The sequence below is a fragment of the Cibotium barometz genome, chromosome 15 (assembly GCF_041138505.1).
Source record: "Cibotium barometz isolate CiBa-2024 chromosome 15, ASM4113850v1, whole genome shotgun sequence".
Classification (NCBI taxonomy): Eukaryota; Viridiplantae; Streptophyta; class Polypodiopsida; order Cyatheales; family Cibotiaceae; genus Cibotium; species Cibotium barometz.
In genome coordinates, this window is record NC_141060.1 from 4,107,501 (window position 1) to 4,130,255 (window position 22,755).

At 39.1% G+C, this 22,755-nt stretch overlaps 1 protein-coding gene across 2 annotated transcripts in view; it reads right to left on the minus strand.

Annotated features, from left to right (window-relative positions):
* Positions 1 to 1,152, minus strand: part of LOC147630869 (uncharacterized) — a 3,128-nt gene extending 1,976 nt beyond the window's left edge. The window contains exons 1-2 of one of the 2 annotated variants that reach the window (XM_086809245.1): positions 481 to 1,152; positions 1 to 153 (exon numbers count right to left, since the gene is read on the minus strand). The exon at positions 1 to 153 is cut by the window's left edge and continues 68 nt beyond it. In XM_086809245.1, coding sequence (XP_086665371.1) covers positions 1 to 153; positions 481 to 693 — 366 coding nt within the window. In that variant the 5' untranslated portion in view covers positions 694 to 1,152. The remainder of the gene's footprint in view (positions 154 to 480) is intronic. The other variant, XM_086809246.1, reaches the window with a different exon arrangement.
* Positions 1,153 to 22,755: the final 21,603 nt, after the last annotated feature.

Below are 22,755 nucleotides of genomic sequence, written 5' to 3' on the forward strand. Positions count from 1 at the left end.
GTACTGCATTACAGTTTCTTTACCGTAAAGGAGGATAGGAACACCCGCACCGTAGGCACTCCATTCATCAAAACTATCCCAGAGATCACTCAAGGAGAAGAAATTCTTCTCACAACCTTCAGATCCTTGGGAGCACAAGCCATGGAGGCGACTCTGCAGAAATCAATCAAGCCAGTTCAGGATGGATGGTGATGCTGTGTATGCTACAATGCTAGCATTTGTGAGAAAGTCTTGCATTACTGTGAGTCTGTGAGACCTAAGAGAGCCATTCAAAACTCAAAGAGCTGCATGCCACAAGCACTGGCAGGTCTGAGAAAACCCTAAGAGAGGGCAACTCTGCGACAAAATGAATGAATTAAATGTACTACCTTCTTAGAGAGCCATTTAAGGAAAAAATGATGTACGACCTTGTGGACTTAGTGCGCGACTAGAGAGAAATTCATATAATAATGTGAGAGCAATTAACGAATTAAATATGACCTTGGACAGGGATTGAGATGGAACCCTAGGGGTTGTGTGCTGCAGGAAGCGATGGAGGTTAGAGATTGCATCCATCTTGCCATCTGATGGTTCTGAATCTGAGTATGGTGGAGTGATCAGCACGGCGTTTTTCTTCTGCCCAGAATGGCAGCGATGGTAGGCCGGTTGTCCTCGCCGGCCAAAACTGTTGAAGGAGACGGCGGCCGGCTCCATATGTAAGCTAATCCAAGCGATTAGAGACAATTTTCTAGGTTAGAAGCACAAGGTAAAGCTTGGAGAGAGGGGACAATGACCAAAGCAATCTGAAGGATGGTAGAGCTGAGGTGAAATGGTGGGTTTGAGGAGGGGAGAAAGGGGAAAGGGCGCTCTCTCTCTCTCTCTCACACACAAACACAGTGACTTTGTAAAAGAGCTAGCCTTGCACCTCCTCCGGAAGACTTCACAGGGCCACCCCTAAGGCCCACAAGGCAGATCGGCCGATGCAGGCAACCCTCTTGCTCCTTTTTTTTCTTAAGAGAAACGCACAGCGTTTGATTTCTGCGGAATTGGTTGAGCGCCCAGGTGCAGCTGCGGCGCCTACGGAGCCACCAAAGACTTGAAGCCCAAAACAAAGGCTTTTGAGTGAGGCAGAAGGCAGACTTCAACGCATTCTGTTCTTCGGTCTACAGCTTGGACAGGCGCTGGCTATGGTTCTAGTAACACTCGTAAACCCCCGCGCCCCCTCCGCCCCCTTAACCTCAGTTAGTAGGCTTCCTTGTTTGTTCCTGGCATCCACGTGGTGCCACGTTGGCGTCCCCTAACCGCGATGGGACGTGTGCCACATGTCACTAATACAGACTGCCACGTGGTACTGCCTTTGTAGCCTATCCGCAACGTTGGGTTGGGCCACCTGATCTATTCTTTTATAGTTTGATGCTACTTGCAAATTGCCATCAAGGGGCAAAATGTTGTTTTTGCTTGAATTATTATGGAATATGCTATATTCCGTTTCACATCTTTTTTTAATCTGGTGCAAATTGGGCCCCTTCTGCATCTTTTTTTTATCTCATGCAAATTGGGCCCCTTCTGCATGTCGTCGGCTGAGTGTTTCCAAGCCTCTGATTTTCCGTTGAAGTGCTTAACCCTAGACAATCTTAGCAAGTTGGCACGTTGAACCTGCTGTATGGGAGTGTTCTCTCAAAAGGTTAAGCAAGAGAGTTTGGACCACCCAAGTGTAGATGAGTCGATAAGGTATTCGAATGCTCTAGCCAAGGTGTCATGTTCGGTACCACTCTCAGTGCACTGTTGTGGGGACCGGTGCAAGCGTGTGTGAGTGTAGATTAGGAAAATCCCCAAAAAAAAAAAGAATAGAAATGAGTTTGCCTCCCTAAACCAGGCCTTAAATTTGCAACCATGCCTTCGACTTCAAAATTTAGGAAATTGAATACCTTAAAGGTACCTTGGCCTTCATCTGAAATCCATTACGTACTTGGGGTGGCCTTCTTTAGAAGCTAGATTTTAAAGTTAGGCTTCCTATGAAGCTTTGGAGGGCAATGATGCCCGTTTTTGAAGGGTGCAAATTTTTCCCCACACCTGTCTAGATGTCTTTCTACCACATTGAAGTCTCCCATTAAAATGCAAGAGTGTTGGATATCTAGTCTATTGAACCATTCCCACATTTCTCCCTTGATTTTGTGAGTATGGGCCCCATAGATATTAATCAGCCATATCCTCTCTTCTTCTAACTGCACCTCTACAACTAGGATCCTACTTTTGGGATGATTGGCTATAATAGAAGGTTTTCAATCCTTCTTAATAATGTACATAACACCCACTATATCCTACCTTCACTCCCCCATACAAGAATATCCAGTCCATGAAGCTTTGTCTCCTTTTTTCCTTGTTACCCATTAGATTGTGTTGTTGAATTGCATTATGGACAAGTTCTAGTTTTTTACCACCCCCAAAAAGTTGAGTTTTTCTTTTTATCTTTCAGGCCTTTAACATTCCAAGTACAACCCCTAACCCTATTTACCTTGCTCATCCTAGGGTAGTTGCAGGAAACCACCTCCACCTCCAGTCCTTCCTCTCTTTCTAACTATGTCCTTGTCTCTCCAACTCCTGTTTGAATTTGCCTCCAAGTAATCTACCTACTAGTTGAACTTCCCCATAGATGATTTTTCATTGTCATCCCTAAGAGGACTAAAGCGATTAGAGTAGATAGGTGCACTAAGTCCTTCTGCAAATTTGCTTGCTTGATCTTCTTTCCCTCCCCCTCCTGATTGGATATTCCTGGCTTCACCCTTCACCTATCTAAGGGTGTTCTTTCCCTTCGACTTATCCCTAACCTTGATCCATCCCATGTTTTTAGGATCCCCTTCCTCTTTGTTCACTTTGTCTTCCCCTCCTTCCCCTATTTCAACTTGTGTTCTTGAGTTTTCCCCTTTTTTAAAAAATTTGATGCATCTTCTTTGTTCTCCTCATTGGTCTTAATGTTATTTCTCACTCCACAATCTCTGGCTATGTGGCCAAAGTTTCCACACCTAAAGAAGGCTCCTGGAAAGTTTCCAAACTTCAACTTGAGTTCCATTTTCCCAAACTCTCATAAGTCCATCTCAAGCGTTTTCGGGGCCTCCACTGTTGTGTTTCATGACACACATACTTTATTTGAATGTCGGCCATTGTCTTCTTCACTGGGGACAAAAAGCGTCGGGCCCAATGTGCCAACTAGTTCTTTCAAGGCCAGCCTCAACCAAGGGGGAAAACCTATTATATCTACCCAAACAAGACATGCTTCTCTCAGACTTCGGTTCACATAGGTCGGGTCAAAAGACATTGCATGAATTAACTTCAACCCCATGAATAATGGGGCCCTCCATTTGGCTTCTCAAGAAGAGCACATTAAAGAACCCTTTTCCCAAGACTTGTGCTATTGCTTTTTCATGGAAAGCCACCTTCCTAATTTTGTTTTGCTTGGCGGTTTCCTAGAATAGAATAAATTGCACTGCTCATAGAGAGTACACTGATTTGCCTCTTGACCAGTTCGAGCGAAATACTAATGCATACCTTATTTTGGCGAAGGTTTTCAGTTCGTTGCTGTGCATGCAATCGTTCTGTAATCCAGTCAATGTCACTTCCTTGTGACCTATGCATCTTCACGATCTTCTCTTCCTCTCTTCATCTCCTCTATGTCCCATTCTCCCCATTCCCCTTCTCCCGCCACCTCCAGATGCTCCCAACTACCATTGCAACGTAGTTTGCATGTGCAAGGCACGCATCGGCGTAACGTGACCATGGTCCTTTCGCATGCAATGGCACGTGTACAATAAATCACCTACCTCGTATTTCAACCCCACGTCGCCACTCTCCCTTCTTCTAGATAGTGGTTCTTATGAGGTCCAAGGGTTCTCTCTCATTCCTTTCATGTAGATAAAAGTTCTTATGAGGACCAAGGGTGCTCTCTTAGAACTTTTCTTGTATAGATTTTGCAATATCACGAGCATTAAGTAGTAATCTTATATTGCCAACTAAAGTTTTACAACTAGCAACACATCAATATAAAACGTTGCTAGTTTTACAATTTGCAACACATCAATATAAAGAGACATATTTTCTTAAAAGTGTCATATCAATATGAAGTGACATATTTTCCTATGCTTTAAATGGTGGAGAAAAGGGTAAGAGGGAGATACATTAATCATCCAATCCATATGGAACAGTTAAAGTAAATGTTGTGTGGTTGGTTTTTAACTATATCATCACAAACAACTTGCATTAGTTAAAATACATATGCCATCATAGTTGCAATGCAAGACAATAAAACTACTCATGTCCAAGGCTCCAATGAAGGTGTATTTTCTTAGTCATAGCTTGAAAGTGTACAATCTTAATTGGTGCTAAGCTCCCAAGATATTGCATGGTTGAAATAGGCATACGTTAGAGTTTTGCTGAACGCGAAACTTTGATCATCAATTGAGGTTGGGCTCACAAGATAATGCATCCTTGGCTTTGGATTACATTGAAGTTGGGGCTCACAAGATAATGCATCCTTGGCTTTGGATTACATTGAAGTTGGGGCTCACAAGATAATGCATCCTTGGCTTTGGATTACGTTGAGGGCCATTTCTTTTTTTTGTCTACATGTCCTTGAGATGAGGATTGAATACTTTTCGCAGCACAATTTTGGTTTTTTTTAAAATTATACATACATCCATGTGCATGAGTGTGCACGCATACGTACACACACATGTTTCAACACATATGTTGGTTTCTTTCTTGGAAAAACAATTTCCTTTCTTTTTCGTACAAAAGACAAAAATGAGAAACCACTACTTTTATTTACAAAAGCCAAAAAATGAGAAACCAAGGGTGTATAAAGATAAGAACTCTTACACATTGTCCCATGAGAGATTTATGTCCCCATCCTATCCTTGCATGGAGAAGAGGATATCTTAAACTAGCCTTAAGGTAGTACGCGTTGGATGAGATGATGTGTATAGAAATTTAGAAACTATTATATTTTTTTCCAGTCCTATCTATGATAGTTTTTTCCTCTAGTTTGCAAGACTACCTCTTGGTTCCTCACTTCCTTCTAACTTTAGGCTAAGTCGAAGCTACCTTTTCTTGAACTCTATTTTCAGGTTACCCAGAACATAGCTAAAATGGATGATTTTTAATGTGACCTACAAAGTTTAATAAGTTGGCGTAGTCAACAATGCACCGAAAAACACAAAGCTAAAAAAATTGGCTAAAAGAAAACCTTTGAAAGCTACCTTAAAAATTTGGCCTTATTGTGGCTGTAACTTATGTCTTGATTCCACAAATACATGAATGGCCACACCACTTGTTTTTATTTGAGATACATCAAATTTTGTTTAAATAGTCCCCATATATTGAACTAAGGGATCCTACACTAATTGAATTAATCTAGGCACACATATTTTGCCGTGCTTTGTGCCTTGTTAATTGACTCTCTTTCTTGAAGCTTTAGGGCAATGCTGACAGAGAGAAAAAAAGGGATAATCTCAGAGGGAAATTGGGCTTAACTGATGGTTGGAATTTGGGACCTTTGAACTCTGACTTGGGACATACTTATTTTAGTTAGCAATATATGGGAATATCCTCTAGAATAGACAGTCTTCTTTAGCCAACAAGCATCTTGGGTGCCCCACACAGTCTCTCTCAAAGTGGAAACTTCTTGTACATTATCTGACCACATGCCTTTAATGTGGGGTTGGCAGATAACCCAGTGGAGGGAAAGTGAGATTAGGGATCTCCCAGTAAGGAATCTGAGGGTTAATAACAATCTACTCCATGATGATTTGTTCATACTTCTCACTGAGGATGCCATTAATAGGCTCAAGAGTAAGGAAGGGGCAAGAGGCTCTTGGAGAAAATTTGCCAATGAGATGCAAGGCATTATTAGAAGAGTTGGGAAACTGAGAGCTCATCAAAAGAGATAGAAGAGGGAATATTGGGGGAATCTTCTAGATAGCTTACAAAAAAAGAGACAATTTAATAGCTTATCTAGGATTGAAATGGATTAATATGTTGAGTGTGAAACTCATTTAAAAGAGAAGGATGCTAAATTGGTCACTGAGAGAGAAAAAGGGGATAGCTGGAGAATGTATAACAATAAGAGAAAACCTTCCAAGTACTTATTTGGATTGATCAAGGAGTTATAATGATAAATTAGGGATGAGAGTGGACAGGAACTTGGGGCCTTAAAATAGACTTCTCTGAGGTGGGTGGGCTTCCTGGGTACTACTCTGAGTATTAAAGAAGACACTTCCATTGAGAGGTTCAAGCAAAATCCCAACTACTTGACTTGGTCACAACACTAGCACCAGATAGAGCCAAATGGTTTGATAGAGACATTGAGATGGATGAATGCTGGGAGGCACTCAAGAAATTGGGTAGGGAAAAATCTCCAGGGTGGGATGGGCTATCAGTTGAATTTTTCCTTGCATTTTGGGATTTCCTGAAAGAATGGATATGTGATACAAGAAGGCCTTTTCCACAAGAGAGCTTGACAATGACTTGAGAGAAGGATTAATTAAGTTAATCCCTAAACAAGCTGTCTGCACAAAACTTAACCATTGGAGGCCTATCACTCTTCTTACTATGATATAAAAAATTTTGGCCAAGGTTATAGCTTTGAGAATTAGCCCTGCTCTTCAAGAGATGATCTCCAGCAAATAGTTTGGGTTTATAAAAGGTACCATATATGACAATATATTTACAGCCCAGTTGGGAAAGGATCTAGGTCAAAGAATAGGACCTCAATGTGTAATATTCCAGCTAGATCTAGAAAAGGTATATGATAGAAAAGGCATATGATATGACAATATATTTACAGCCCAGTTGGGAAAGGATCTAGGTCAAAGAATAGGACCTCAATATGTAATATTCCAGCTAGATCTAGAAAAGGCATATGATAGAATACACTGGTCATTTGTAGCTAAAGTTATGGAGAAGATGGGCTTTGGTCATAGGATGGCCACATGCATATACACCCTTACAAATGGGGCTCACTCTAAGCTTCTATTAAATGGGAGACTAGTTGGGGGATTTGAAATTAGAAGGTTTGTACGACAAGGTTTCCCCCTAGATCCTTTGTTATTTGCTGACTTCTCATCCCTTAATAATAGCATTAGAAGATGCCAGTGGAAAAGGGTCTATCATTGGTCTGAAGCTTAAGAATGGAGAACAGTTAATCATTCAATGTTTTACTAATGATTCTTTGCTATTCTTGAGAGCTGACAATGAAAATGTGAGAAAGGATCTTCAGCTAGTGCAGGTCTTTGCCCAAGCCTCAGGATCTAAATGTAATATCCATAAATCCAAAATAATAAGCTTGACAAAATCAGATAACTTTGACATGGAAAGATGGGGCTGTGATGTGATCAAAAGAGGAAAGATTATTAGACACCTAGGGATCCCCATGGGAGTGGGTGTAAGCAATAAGGACTTGACTGAATGGGCCATTGAGAGATTCTGCTCCAAAATCAGGAAATGGGAAGGGAAAAGGGTATCTTTTCATGAATGATAGGATTGCCATAGTGAACACAATCCTTAATTCCTACATTCTATTTATATGTCCTATGATAGAATTTTAAAAAAGGACATTGGAGGAAAACTATTGCTCCTATTAGGGACTTCCTATGAAGAAATGGCCAGAATGGGAAAAAGGCTCTATCTTGGTTGGATTGGGACAAGGTAGCTCTCCCCAAAAATCAAGGAGGCATGGGAATTCTTCACCTCCCTCTTCACACTAAAGCTAGAATATTGGCTAGCTTACCCAAGTTTCTTAAACAAGATAGTTTTTGGACTAGGATGTTGAGAGAAGAGATAGAGGGAACATAAGTCCAACTTAAGGGAAAATGGCTTAGAGAGAGAAAATATTGTCCTTTTCTCCACTGAAATAAGAAGCTCCCCTTGTTGTTGTAAGTTTCTTTGCTATAATTGGAAAGAAGCTATGGGCTTGATTAATTGGAATGGGTGTACTAGGGTCACTAGTAACTCCCGAGTCCCTACTAAATCTCAATATCTGGTGGACTCATAGGTTTAAGCCTTCTTTAGCTCTATTGGATACTACGGCCTCTAGAAGATTGAATAATAAGGGATTAAGGAGACTTGAAGACTTATGGGATTTCTCTCAAGCAGGATGGAAAAAGCTTCAGAATATCATGGGAGAGGTCATGTTACAAGAGTGAGATTCAGGTCCTGAGTCCAGTCCTTTTGCTGAGATAGAAAAGAATTGCTACACTACTGCTTACAATAAGGACTCCTGGCTTCAGGACTAGAATTGGTTTAATGGGACTAAACTGGATGGAATCGGTACAATACTAAAACATTATATGAGGAAATGTGTAAAGGGGAAATGAATATCAAATACTGTAACAAAATTTGGAGAATCAATGGGATGGGAATATTTGGAAGAAAACATGGAATCTGATATGGGATGCTTTGATCCCAGTGAAAGCCCAAGTTTTTTTGTGGAGAGTCTGCCTATTAGCTTTACCCCTTAGCTTCAAACTTCTCAAAGGAACTTTAATGCTGGAACATGCCCTAGATGCTTTTGGGAGTGCCCTGCATTAAGGGGAAAATAGGTAAGTGGGTAGAGGACAATCTGGGTATGAGAGGGTTTTGGTGGGATTGATTATTGGGAAAGCTACACAAGATGACTGATGAGATTGATTTGGTTTTTTGCATCATTAGATACCAGTGTCTGTGGGGGTGATTTGGGTCTTTAGAAATGAGCTAATTTTTTTGTAGGGGGGAACAAACAGGGAGTAGAGGCTACTGAAGTTATGTTTAGAAGCATACATTATTGTTGGGCCATGTACCATACTAATAGGATGAATAATAGTGGATTTATTATAAATTTACAATCATTACAAGCTCAGATTAGGTAATATAAACCACGGGAGGTGAAATATTAATGCATACTGGGCCTGCCTAACATGTTTGATCACTTTCAGTATACATGGGATGATGTTTGAGTGAGGTTTCCCAAATTTGGACCAAGATCTAGAAGGTGGTACCTCAAAGACACGTAGCTAGAGGAGATATTCATGGCCTTGGTGGAGAATCCTCTGGTAAAGAGACCAACAGTTAAACTCCGGATTAAAGAAGAGGAGTATGAATAGCAATCTACCAAGGGAACCACTTCTGATGTGCTGCTTGTTGTATGCATGCAATTGGGATTTCACTTATTATGGGGGAACTCCTCCTTCTTATGCGAAGATGAAATGTGGTACTTAGTTTGTAGTCTGTTGAATAGGAAGTGGAACAAAAGTTGTGATGTAAATCTGTCTATATCATGTAACTAAAGTAGGCTTTTTGTAAAAGGATGCTAATATTTATAATTATTTTTCCAAAAAAAAGAACTACTATCTACATGAAAGTGCAAATATTTTAATCTCAAGAGCCCTTTTATTAATCTTTGAGGGAAAAGAAAGTAAAAGGCTATTAAATGTGAATATACAAATTCAAAATGCACATATTCCTCCTCATTAACACCTTGTATTGGTCATTTTTAAACTTCTACTAATGTGGGTGAATGCGTTAATTCTTGTCATCATGTCATGAAATGAATGTCTTCAAAGGTGCACCCCATGGAAGGGGAAGTTCTTAAGATTTTATCCATCATATTCAATGCATATGTATTTGGTAACTTGTGGCCCCTGTGATTTCTATGTTGTATGGCATATCCCTCACAAGGAACCATCTCCCCTTTAAGAAAAATAAAATTCCCTCACTTACTTTCTCACTTGTATTTCCACTTCATTACTTATCAAGACTATCATGGGACATCACAATGGATCACAAAATCCTTCATATCCTCACTTTTCACCTCAATCTTTGATCACATTGGCCCACCACTTCCTATTATTATTTTCTATTGAAAAGTGTTGCTACAAAAAAAAAAAACTTTTGAAAGGTGGATCTACAATGATGGACACACAAGGTGCATACTTCTTTTTAATTTCTATAAGCTTTATTTACAAGTTCATATGCCAAAAAAACTATAAAATCTTTAAATAGCCCTTATACCAACATATATATTAAGAGTTTATTACACCTACACAACCATGACCAGAAACCGCCCCAACCCACCTTTTTGTGATGCACATCTGGTTAGGAAGTAAAAATCAAACTTGGCACCTTCACGAAGGTGTTTCAACTCCCTTACCAATATATTTGTATTGCAAAACAAATATATTTTTTATTTATAATGATTTGTAATAGTGTGCATCCTAAAACAAATCTTTTCTATTTATAATGATTATAGGTTACAAAGTTTCTCCATTTATCACATTCTCATCATATCCATGCTTTCAACCTCACACTTTCCCATCATATGACTTATTTACTACCATTACCCATGAGAGATAGCCTTTTTTGACAACGAATATCCCTTTTCACACAATTCCAAAGAACCATTAGAGACACAAACGTATAAACATTTGCCTACATGTCACTCAATGTGCAAACCCTCCCCCTATAAGAATCATTTACTTTGAGTCATGGATAAGGATGGAATTTGTGTTATATTTGTGTGCATCGATGCCTTTTCACCCTAAATTTTGAGCACAAAATTATCGTATGAACATCCTAGGATATGAGAGGTTAGCCCATTATCAAAGTTGGAGGGATGCATGTGCATTGGGGTTTATATTATTCTAGGGACATATGTTTGAACTTGGATTTGCATTAGTTACTAAGGATTAAAATCAAAGGATTAATGTTAGAGATAACCAAGCTAAGGGTTAAACACATTTTTTGAACTTGGATTTGCATTCATTCCTAAGGGTTAAACAAATTAACATCAAATTAACTCGAGATAACCAAGCTACGGGTTAAACAAATAGTTTGAGCTTGGATTTACATTAGTTCCAAAGGGTTAAACAAATTAACCAAGTTATGTGGCCTAACATTAGCAAGTATCTAAAATTCTTCACATACATCATCCAAAGGGTTTTAACAAAAGGTTCCAAAGGGTATCGCCAGAAGTTTGGTTTAAGATCTGCTCTTCTCCATGTAAGGAGAGGACGGGAAGACATAATGTTCTCATATGATAATCATTTAGTATGAGAAAAATTTCTTATCTTTTAGTATGAGTACGAATTCTTATCTTTCTACACCGTTCGTTTCTCTTCTTTAGCTTTAATAAACAAAATATATTTTTCCAAGGAAGCATCCAACATATACGTTGAAATATTTTTCCAAGGAAGCATCCAACATATATTTTTCCAAGGAAGCATCCAACATATACGTTGAAATATGTGTGTTTGAGCATCCAACATATACGTTGAAATATGTGTGTTCGAGCATGCATGCTAATGTGCATGTTATATACATATAATTTTAAAAACCACAAAAATGATGCTCTAAAAATTTTCAATACTCATCTCAAGGACATGTAGATAAAAAATAGAGGTGGCCTCAATGTAATCCAAAGCTAGGGATGCATTATCTTGTGAGCCCAACATCAATTAATGAGCAAGTTTCACGTGGACCTTGCAACTCTAACTAATTCCTATTATAGTCTTACCCTCTGCTTAATGCCAAATAGGGAAGTCACATACTTCTTGTATATATTTGCTTCAAGCTAGAAATAGCGGTCCTGAATTATTTTTTAGTTATGATCGGCCAAGTGTGAACCCTAATTCCTTGCAACTTTAACTAATGAAAAAGTTTGGACCTTACAACTCTAACTGATTCCTATTGAATCCTTACCCTATGCTTAATTCCAAATAGGGAAGTCACATACTTCATGTGTATACTTGCTTCAAGTTTGGACCTTACAACTCTAACTGATTCCTATTGAATCCTTACCCTATGCTTAATTCCAAACAGGGAAGTCACATACTTCATGTGTATACTTGTTTCAAGTTAGAAATAGCAGCCCTGGATTATTTTTTAGTTATGATCGGCCAAGTGTGAACACTAGCCATTTGCGTATAAGTCAATTTTGACATTAATGATGATGAACTATGTGACACTATGTGAAATGATTCCTCTCTCTCTATATCTGCGTTTGCATCAGCATGTTGCCAAGAGTGTTTAGGGCTGAAAGAAGACTCTGAGAGCTTCCGCGTGTTACACAAGACCTGGTCTTGGGATACTATCTATTTTCAACCATTCTGATGGAAAACAGGGAAAGCGTGAATCGAGAGGTATGTTTAGCACACAGAGTAAGGCGGAGGGTATGATAGATGAAAAAGAGGTTTTTTCTCAGATCTATCTAATTTTGAAGAGGCAAGGAAGCACATAAAAGTATGCAAGTGCAGAAGCCGGTCACCATGTATTTGCAGGACTGTAGCCCCCAAATCAATAAGAATGTGAGGAGAGGTTCTGTAAACCAGCTTGCGAAGCACAGTTTTCCTGCATCAAAAAGGATGCTCTTGGAGTGTGAAGTGTTGCGTATCTGCCAGCTGAAGTTTGAAGAGACGCAAGATTATAAGGTACATGAGTTGCAGTCATTTTTGTGGTCAAGAGCATCCAGTCACCTGTGTGTGCTAGTCAAACTGTCATCTCCATGGCTCAGCAATCACTGCAGATGCCAAAGGTTTGTATTGGCTTGGTTCTTACAAGGCTGTAAACAACCTGTCACTCTTCTTATAGAAGATATCATTCAGTAATAAGTGGTTTCAGATTGCCTTGATTGGGCCTTGTAAAAGAATCGTGACTGGATTTTGCATGCCATTATAGAACCAATTAAAGAACCTCTAGAGGACCTAAAATCTTCATCTCCTTAGCAACATTGCCTTACGCATTTGAGCCGAGCTGGAGTTGAGGGATTGCTGGCCCTAGGGGCTCTACAATTGGGAAGAGTACCCACAAGCTGGTCATCCTCTGTAGATTGCCAGTATATGAGTATCTTCATTTTAAACAAGTTTTTTTTCTCTTAATCTTTAATTAGTTTTCTTAATAATAGATTTCATTAGCTTTCGTACTCCATAGCCTAGCCTAGATCCATGCTTTCTCTAGCTACCTGGTGGTGCCATTCTCCTCAAGGTAGGATATGCTCACTTTTTACCTGAAATTATAAGCTGCACCCATGCATACCGAGCACAACTCTTATCTTTATTTTTTGCCTTTCTCAGACTGGTTAGGGTCTTTGTCAGATCACAAATGAGGTGATTAGTGCATGCATCTTTATTCTCAAGTGAGTGGCTAAGGGATCTCTCTCTCTCTCTCTCTCTCTCTCTCCCTCCCTCCTTCCCCCACCCACAGACTATTGCAGCGCAAAACACATATGGTAGGTACTAGTGGGTGATGGTGAGGTTTGCACTAGGATGTTTGTCACACGTCAGTTTTCTTTCAGAGGATCCGCTTATCAATGTGGCCCCTTCTCCATTGACTGTGTATCATTACACTTAACATGTCAATCCTACACACTACTTTTCATATTATATTCAAAGGGGGTTTTGGATCCTTTTCCTATCTGCCAAGTCCAATGTCACACTAGCTTGTTGGTTCTCATATTTTCCTAGAAAGGGAAACCAATTGCCATTGCCAATTTCAATTTGGAGTTTGGATTTCCCTAGTAGATGCTTGGTAACCAAATAGGGCCCGTGTGAAGAATCATGCAACCTCGCCTTGTAATTTGCAGTCTTGCTAGGCATCCTCAGGAAAGGATCTAATCCAAGTCCCCTAGGAATGGGTGTTATGAGAGCCACATCCAGCTTTGACCTTATGGTTTCGTGAGGCTGTTGCTCTTTAGAAAGAGAAATGCAGCCATGAGTAGGTTGATTTAATAAGGGGTGGGTATTGAAATAGCAATGTATGAGGGTATAACATGAGTAGGTTCATTTAATAAGGGGTGGGTGTTGAAATAGCAATGTATGAGGGTATAACATGAGTAGAGCAAGGGGGAAAGCATGCACATTAGAAGGAAGAAAGACTAAGGATCCTAACCCAAGGGTTGATTTGTATGGTTACTTGTAAAAGGTAAAGCCAATGGTAAAAAATGTAGCACATGGAGGTACATTGAGTCGGCATTTGTTGACACATGGATGCCACTAGGGTGCATGTATCTTGTGGATGAGAGCTCCTTGAGAGCTAGAAAATCATGTAATTGGGTTCTCTCATTAGAGGGCAATGTAACAATGATATTATCTATTGTATGATTAGTTTATTCATGTTATGCGAGTCTTGTTTACCTCTTAGTCTTTAATTGGTTTTCTTAATAATAAATTTCATTAGCCTTGATCCTCCATAGTCTAGATAAATGCTTTGTCCACATGGTATCAGATCATGGTGGCTAAGTTAGGAGGTTAAAGCTTGATTAGAGGATATCTTAGCATATGCTTAACGCTTCAATTGGTTTCTCTTTCACTGGTTCATCCCTAAGGGTTTATTTGTGTTCTCACTTTGCTTCTATTCATTAGGAGATTAGGGAGCGGTATCATTAGCAATCTCTACAGAAAGGTTAGAGCATGTCATTCAGTAGCATCATTTGGTATGGCTACTATGCGAGAACAAGTAGAAGAGGTGGCAAATTTCTTCTCAAATGAAAAGCATGAGAGCTTATGTAAGCAGCTATACAGACCATCACCAATGTCGGTAGCAAGGAGAAGCTCTCGACCAAAGCCACATTTGCATTAGGTCTAGGCAGTGCATAATAGGAAGTAAAGAAGCACATGAAGCATAAGTGTGCTTGAGTCAATTGCAACAAAATTGTCCAAACTTCTCACATCTCTCGACTTCACACGAGCAAAGTTGCAGTACAAAACAATAGCGAGGCATTCATTTCTCTTTGGCTAGCATAAACAACTTGAAGAAGTGGAGAAAAGTTTTTGTTTTTGTTTTTGGTTCTTGCATAACCTAAGGGTTAGAGAAGAATGCAACAAGACCTGCAAAACCTAAAGTAAGGAGCTCCATATATTTTTCCCTTTGAACATAAAAGCCTTGGTCTAAAGTGTCTTCTATTAAGGGTAGTTCTTATGGTTAGTCTCAAAGATGTATATGGTGTTGGGATCATGTGTGATCAAGGGGGAGTACAACTCTTTAAATTAATGTATTTGTATGGTTGGTAACCTTGCCCATAATTTTATTTTGAAAACAATGTAACATTTGTAAATGCCATCAATATGACTAAGTAGAGTATCAAACATGAGTCGAAAAGTGTTGTAATTTCGTGGCCAAATGAGAACGTGTAGAATGAGTGTGTGTATGTGAGAGAAAAGAAAGAGCTCTCATGAAAGTTTAATAAACCTAGCAATCGAAGGTTGTGAAAGGCAATAAAGAGTGAAAGGACATGACTTCTCACCTTGGTTATAACCCCATCCTCCCATGTGTAAAGTGTGAAGTCAAAGATAACACTGTATTCCATAGGGCAAGCTGAAACGGGCCACCCCATCACATTGACTAGGAGTGTAGGTCCATCGCACCATGTTAGGTGACCCTCATCACATTGCGGGGGAGTGTTGAAATAGCAATGTGTGAGGGGAGAACATGCACATTAGAAAGGAAGGAAGACTAACATTCTAACTCAAAGGTTGATTTGTATGGTTACTCGTAGAAGGTAAAGTCAATGGTAAAAAAGGTAGCACATGGAAAGCATAAGGAGGCACATGGAGTGTGGGCATTTATTAACACATAGATGGCACTAGGGTGCATGTATCTTATGGATGAGGCCTCTTTGAGAGCTATAAAATCATGTAAGTGTGCTTTCTCATTGGAGAGGAATGCAGCAATGATATTATTTATTATGTGATTAGTATCTTTATTTTATACAAGTTTTTTTTCTCTTAATCTTTAATTAGTTTTCTTAATAATAGATTTCATTAGCTTTCGTACTCCATAGACTAACCTAGATCCACGCTTTCTTCATAGTGGGGATAATAGCTACCTGGTGGTGCCATTCTCCTCAAGGTCATGGGTTCAATCCTAGCCACCCCTTCCCCTCACTCCACAAAGGGGTGAAAAAGTGTGTTTTCTTCCTTTGGAAAAAAAAGAAAAAAAGAAATAGTTACATTTAGTTGATTAATTGAACTAAGAACACCCAAATAGATCTCACAGGTTGTATTTGTCCTCAAGAAGATGATCTCTCTCTCCCTCTTGTAGACCCTTCGGGTTTTTTGTAGGTTCTTTGTAGGCGTTGAGATCCTTGGAATGCAAAGGGTTGTTAGAATATATGGTCAAACTAAAATGGGTGCCCTTAACCAATATTTGGGACAAGATTTGGGAGTGACCCTTAAGTTCTCATAGGTTGTATTTGTCCTCAAGAAGATGATCTCTCTCCCTCCCTCTCATAGACGTCTTTTGTAGGCATTGAGATCCTTGAGATGCAAAGGGTTTCCTTGAGATGCAAAGGGTTTTTAGAATATATGGTCAAACTAAAATGCATGCCCTTACTAAGATTTGGGATTCTCTTAAAATTTTGGTTTGCACGGCCATCTTAAGGGTAAGTCGGAGTTCTTTTCACATTTTGTATTTAAGTTGAGGCAAGATTTCGTTATTATATGGTTAAACCGCTCAAAGGTAGGGGAGGTTTGAGTTCTTTCACATTTTGTATTTAAGTTGAGGCTTCTATGGTTTAAGTGCTCAAAGGTTGTTTGTAGTTGGTGAATGCAAAAGGAGTGAAGGAAGATGAAAAAGGTGTACTTGAATGATATTGTGATAGTTGTGACTATAAAAAGGGTGAAGGAAGACAAAAAAGTTTAAGGATGACTGATATATCATGGATGATGTAGTCGCTTGGCACATGTATGGAGTACGCTTGTCACATGCTTAGTGTGATAATTGAGGTGAGATTCATATGGGATTTAGAAAATTCTATCAGATGTAAATTGATGTACTTGTAAGCTCTCATTCGTAAAGATAAGATAGAACGATGTTAACCACTCTGTTGGTTAACTTGGTTTTGCTCGCACGAGAACAAACACTTAACTATTGTGGCACTGGAACATACTTAGTAAGGCTACAGACTGTGTATATAGTTGCTTAAGACTAGTAATAGAGTTTGGACCATTTTAAAGTTTGCTCGGCCTACTGCGAAAACTAGCCACTTGTTTATAAGTCATTTTTGTTAATAATTCCCTTGTAATATTTTTCTTGTGAGCTCTCCTCCTTCCCTCTTTTTGCTTGCTTGCATGCTACTACTATATTCTTACTCGCTCTTGATGGATGCTTTTTTGGATAGGTATGATTGTAGGTTTTCCTCTTACATTAGCCTCTTCTTTTCCTGCCTTATATGAGAGAGAACCATCATGAAGGACCATCTCTTCTTGCCTCGATCTAGGCATTGAGAGCTCTTTTAGCAAAGGAGCATTCTAGTGTGACAAAGGAGTGATGATGCAACATACGAGCTAGTCCACCGACAATGGGAAGTTGCATTCGAGGATCGAAGAAGGCAAGACCCAACCACACATGCTTCCACAGGACTAAGGTAAGATGTTGAGTTGAAATATTTGGTGTCGGCGGGGACTAGCCTAGGGCTTAATAGCTCTATTTTTTCAGCCATTCTAAGCTATTGGGAATACTCAATATTGCCCAGTGTTGATTAGGAGGTCACACTCTGAAAAACATATGGTTTTAGAGCCTTGGATGTTTTTGTTTGTTGATTTTGATTTTCTTTTGAAGTTACTTTGCATTAAGACATTCTATGTTCATCTAATAATAGGACAAAACCTTGGTTTTTTGGAGCCCAAGAGGCTTAGATTTCATTAGTCTTTGATCCAAGAATTAGCTTAGCAATTGTAATTAGGAGTGGAATCCACTATGAAAACATGAGCATTGACTTGAAATAGAGTGAAGTTGTCAATTTTAGTTCATGCATTTCATAAGTTTTCATAAATTGTTCATACATTGTTGAATTGGTAGAGTAGAAGCATGTTAAATCATAATCCTTAATTAATATTAGGAACATTAAATACACCCATCAAGTCCAAAACATCATGAAAACCAAGCCAAACTAGCTCTCAGGTAGCAGATGTGAGCTCATAATCTAGGCCAAAAAGATGCAATTTTGGTTACATGAGCCATGAGCCATGAGCTATAAGCATGGACACATGAGCATACCTAATATAGACCAATTACTACAGTCATAAAAACCCGTGTACGGACACACATACCCATGTCTTTATGGAAGATATTCCTGTCATACAATCTGTACTAGCTACAATTTCTAAGGAAAATTCTTATGCTACGTAATTATTAGGAAATTAAGTACACCTATTACTCACCACTAAGTGCACACACTAACCTTGTCATAGGTCATGTTCTTAGATTTTTGTGTCCTAGATAGGCCTATTTCACACTAGGGGAAGGACATGAGCTGATTTTATACAAAAGAAAGGCTAGAGCATATAGACATAGTCTACATATGTGAGTTGTGCTTTGATGGCCGTGAGCCGTCTCGTGAGCTTAGACATGTGAGTTGTGAACCTACATATGTGAACTTGTAGACATGATCTGTGACACGAGCTATGAGCCATGGTCCTAGTTAAAAAAAAAATCTTACAAAAAAATAAAAAAAACCTTGTCTGAAAATGATTCTCAGATATGAAGTAGAAGCACTAGGGACCTTTGATGTGTTTGCCAATTTGGGCTAAATGTTCATGACAATACAGTCGATTACAGTGCATCAAACCAGACCTCCTTAAACCCACCAAACCTTCAGTCCTAGCAAATGACTAGTACTTCGTAGAGTGCTCCCAGTTCAGAAGGCTAGACTCCTTTGGATCCACCTCTAGTAAAACAAGGAGCTCTGGGAAGAAATGAGCTAATGAAACATAGATGTAGGTCGAGGAATATTGAAACACCTAGAAAATAGGAGTCGCGATCCTTTGAACTCTAGATTCACCAACAGGCTTTGTGAACATCACCTTAAATTTTATGAAGAAGGAATTCAACTGCCCTATTGTTGGACGCAGCTCAGTAGGAGCGAGAGCAAGAATTGGAACCTCAAGGTTCTCTCCTATTGGAAGCAGCTAAACCATGACAAGATGCCACAATGTTTCAAACATTTGGTGTCAATCCTGAGCTGGGCTTATCCCAAGCAGACCATGATAAGTATACGTAGCCCAATGATTGTTGTTCGAAAAAATCAGGACATGTCTCTTTTGTTGTACCACCAGGGACAAGTATTCCATAATACACACAACACAAGAAGTATGAGTCTTGCTTCCACAAGAGCCCACTATAGAAGTTCCTTTAGCATAGAACCAAGTTCCAGTTCTTCTCCCTTTGAATATAGAACAGGGAACGTTGGGAAGGAACAACAACCAATGTCATGGACTATCTCATCTCAAAGGAATCCATAAGGGCATTCACAAAACGTGTCCTCACCTTAAACCTAAACTAGTAGAGGACAAGTTCCATTGGAAATCGTGTAGGTAGGACAAGATACCCTGTATCCTAAAACAGAGGGTCTCACACAAACACCTCGTTACGTTCCACCACCATGTGAATACGCAGAAGACATGCTGAGGATGGAATTTGAAATGGTAAGGGGGGTTGTAACTAACATAGAATCTAGAGGCTCAGAGTTAAGAAAAACCAAGCTAATCCACATCTCAAGGATGATGACCAAATTTGATGGAGCTAGAGATCCCATTCAGTACCTAGAGAAGCTCGATCAAATTTGCAGGTTTAGCTCACTAAACCCACTTGAAAAGGCTAGTTACTATAAGGTCTTGAGACACACTTTCATAGTAGTATTCTCTTCTAGTGGAGTAGCCAGAGGGAGCCCTATCACATATATCTATAACCTCAAGCAAGAGGAGGTCGAAAAAATATGATATTGTATTACTAGAACCAAGTATCTCCATATGAGATACAGCACCACAAAAGATTTTTTGACTTATCACTCGTTGATTGATTTATGATCAGTCTCAAGAGCAAGAGGCTTCTTGATCATCTCTATAGGTCTAGGCATTACATCAATGATTAGTATTGTGCCCGTGTGAGGCAATAGACCTGGAGACAATCTCCAAGACAAGGATGTAGAAGTTGTCCACCTAAACCAAGAGGTAGGGGATGCATCATCCAAAGCCTCAGCCAAGGGTGCCCAAATGGCACCAGCTAGAGTCGTAGTCAAGGACATGAGCATGGATGAGTTGGTACAGAATATACTCAACCATCTAGGCTAGCATGGCAATCTCAAGGCTAGCCTTGAAATACCAGAGGTAGAACATAATTACTCCTTAGTAACAATTGCAACTCCATTTGTTGTAATACAAGATGCAAATTCCTTCAAGGATTGTCCCAATAGAGTGACTATCACCCCAATGGTCGGAGCATCAACCACATCGACGAGCCTTAACTTGTAAATTTTACAAGGAGGACTTGTTCATATAGTCCTCCTTAATTCTATCACAAGTCTCCAAACCAAGTTAAGGGTATTTTCCAAGGAGACATCCAAGGAGACATCCAAGGCAATAAAGAAGAAAGCTCAAGCTTCGACCTCAAAGCTAACAACCCAAGATCTAGAGGTGTACGCCCCAAAGGCTTTACCAACCCCTAAAAAAGATAACGAAGCAGAACCAAAGATCTGAAAGAAGAATACCACAAAGAGCTCATGGAAATGCAACACCACACAATTAGTTATCAAGGGCAATGACGTCGTGACCATTGAAAGTGGTTCAGATAATAACTCCAAAAGTAGCCTTCCTTGTGGAGATAGCCAACGATCTCCCCCTCAAACCCGCTCTTCTCGAGGAGAAGAAACTAATTGATTATGAAAACCTTCCAAAAGAAACTCAAAGAGTACCCCAACCCCATGTTAGAGGAAGAGAGAATGAAACAAGCCCAAGATATTGTGAGGAAGGTGCAGGCAAGTACTTGAGCAAGTGGTCAAGTATGAACCAATGACCTTGATTGAGCTACTCCTTGACTTTATTCCATAGTTAATCATAGAATCAATGAGGGAACCACAGGGCTAGAGCCACATGCCTTAATCGAGATTGTATCCATCATTCTCAAGAGGCCGTAATAAAAAGAGCTTGTGTTGGAGCCTCTGACTAGACTTTGCAGTGCTAGATGCAATGAGAGAGGACTCAGTGGTGGGAGAGGTGAAAGTTTTCTCTACATGGGTCATCATAGTCACCATAATATTTTCTCTGATGTGACAGGTGATGAGTTTATTTTGACCCCATCAGAGGCACCACCTCCTAGGGAGGGATCACTGCGCATCCCCTACACATTGGTAGGACCTAGCCCACCTCCTAGTGAATACAAGCCATATGAGCCATATGAGCATGAATATTGCATAAGGGACATAGCAGGCCTCACAACCTTCTTATCCTCAGATGTTTAAGTCTCGAGTTCTCTTTTATAAGGAAATTAACAACTTTAGAGAGACTTATCAGACTAGATAAATGGGAATGCAAGAGCCCACATAGCTGAACCTACGTGCCACAGCAGTGAGAGGTCTCTCCTACCATACCCTAGATAAAAGGATAGCCAAAAGTTCCCGTGAACAAGTTGGATGAACAAGCTGGGGCATTACTTTGAAAGTAATGAAATAAATGTTGTGTTATTTGTTGTTTATAAAGGGATGACGTTGTTTGCAATCTTGGATGGTGGTGTTGGTGTCAACATAATCACCAAGGATTGTTGGGAGGCCTAGGGAAAAGCCTCATGGTCAAGCTTGCTGACAAGAACACAACCAAACCCTTATGCATCCTTTAGGATGCAAATATTAAGACTTCAGCCTATGCACACATTCGTGGTGATGGATTTTCAGAGAAGAGGGTCATACACCATAATCCTCGGACGGCCTTACATGAGGTATGCAAGGATGATTCACGGTTGGGAAACCAATCACATTTACACACACAAGGGTAACTCGCCCTTGAAAATAAACCTGAAAACATCGAAGACTCATCCCATGATGGAAAACTAAATCACATTTACATATGCAATGGTAGCCCGTACTTGAAGACAAACCTGAAAACATGGAAGACTCATCTCATGGGAAACCAATCTCATATTTACGTATGCAAGGGTAGCCCATACTTGAAGATAAACCTAAAAACATGGAGAGTTGTGTTACATCATAATGTGTTAATTTTGTAAGTCATATCACTAATCAAACATGTTTAATACCTTAATTAATCTACTTAATTAAAAATTACAGAATGGAAGTACCCTAATTCTAAATGATCATTTTTTGAACGTGGTTCAAAAAAAAGAAACAAAATGTTGAATAAATACTATGTTGAAGTTTTGAGAGTTATTGGATGTAATTTTCTATTTATTAATTAATTTTACAATTAGGGTAAAATAGTAATTAATTATTATGAGAGAGTTGATTAAAGAATTTATCTTAATGATGATTATCAAAGAAGTACTTGGTCATGCATCACTCACATAAGTTTTTTTAACATGTTTTGATTTGTTTTATTGTGAGTAATTATGGAATTATTTGGGTATTTTTATGAGCTAAGAATTGAATAAATATTTTTAATAAATAATAAATTATATATATTTTTTCCAAAAATAAAGGGTAATTTTTAGGAATTTTATGGAGTGTGAAGGAAGTGAGAAATCATCAGAGTGTCTTTCTAAATAAAAAATAATTATTTTTCTTAAATTTTAATCTTTTTTAAAAAATCAATATTTTAAACTATATAATGAGGCAGGATAAATTTTAAAAATAAACTTAGGGTGTGGACAGATAATGAATATTACTTATAGTTGTAGTGTAAAATAGGTGTAATTGTCTATTTAGTAGAGGGTTGATAAGTAGAGTTAGGTAGTTAATTTCAATATGATTTCTTAAGGTAATATCCTATTTTCAATGAGCTTTTATGACATGTAAATTTTTATGTTGTTTAC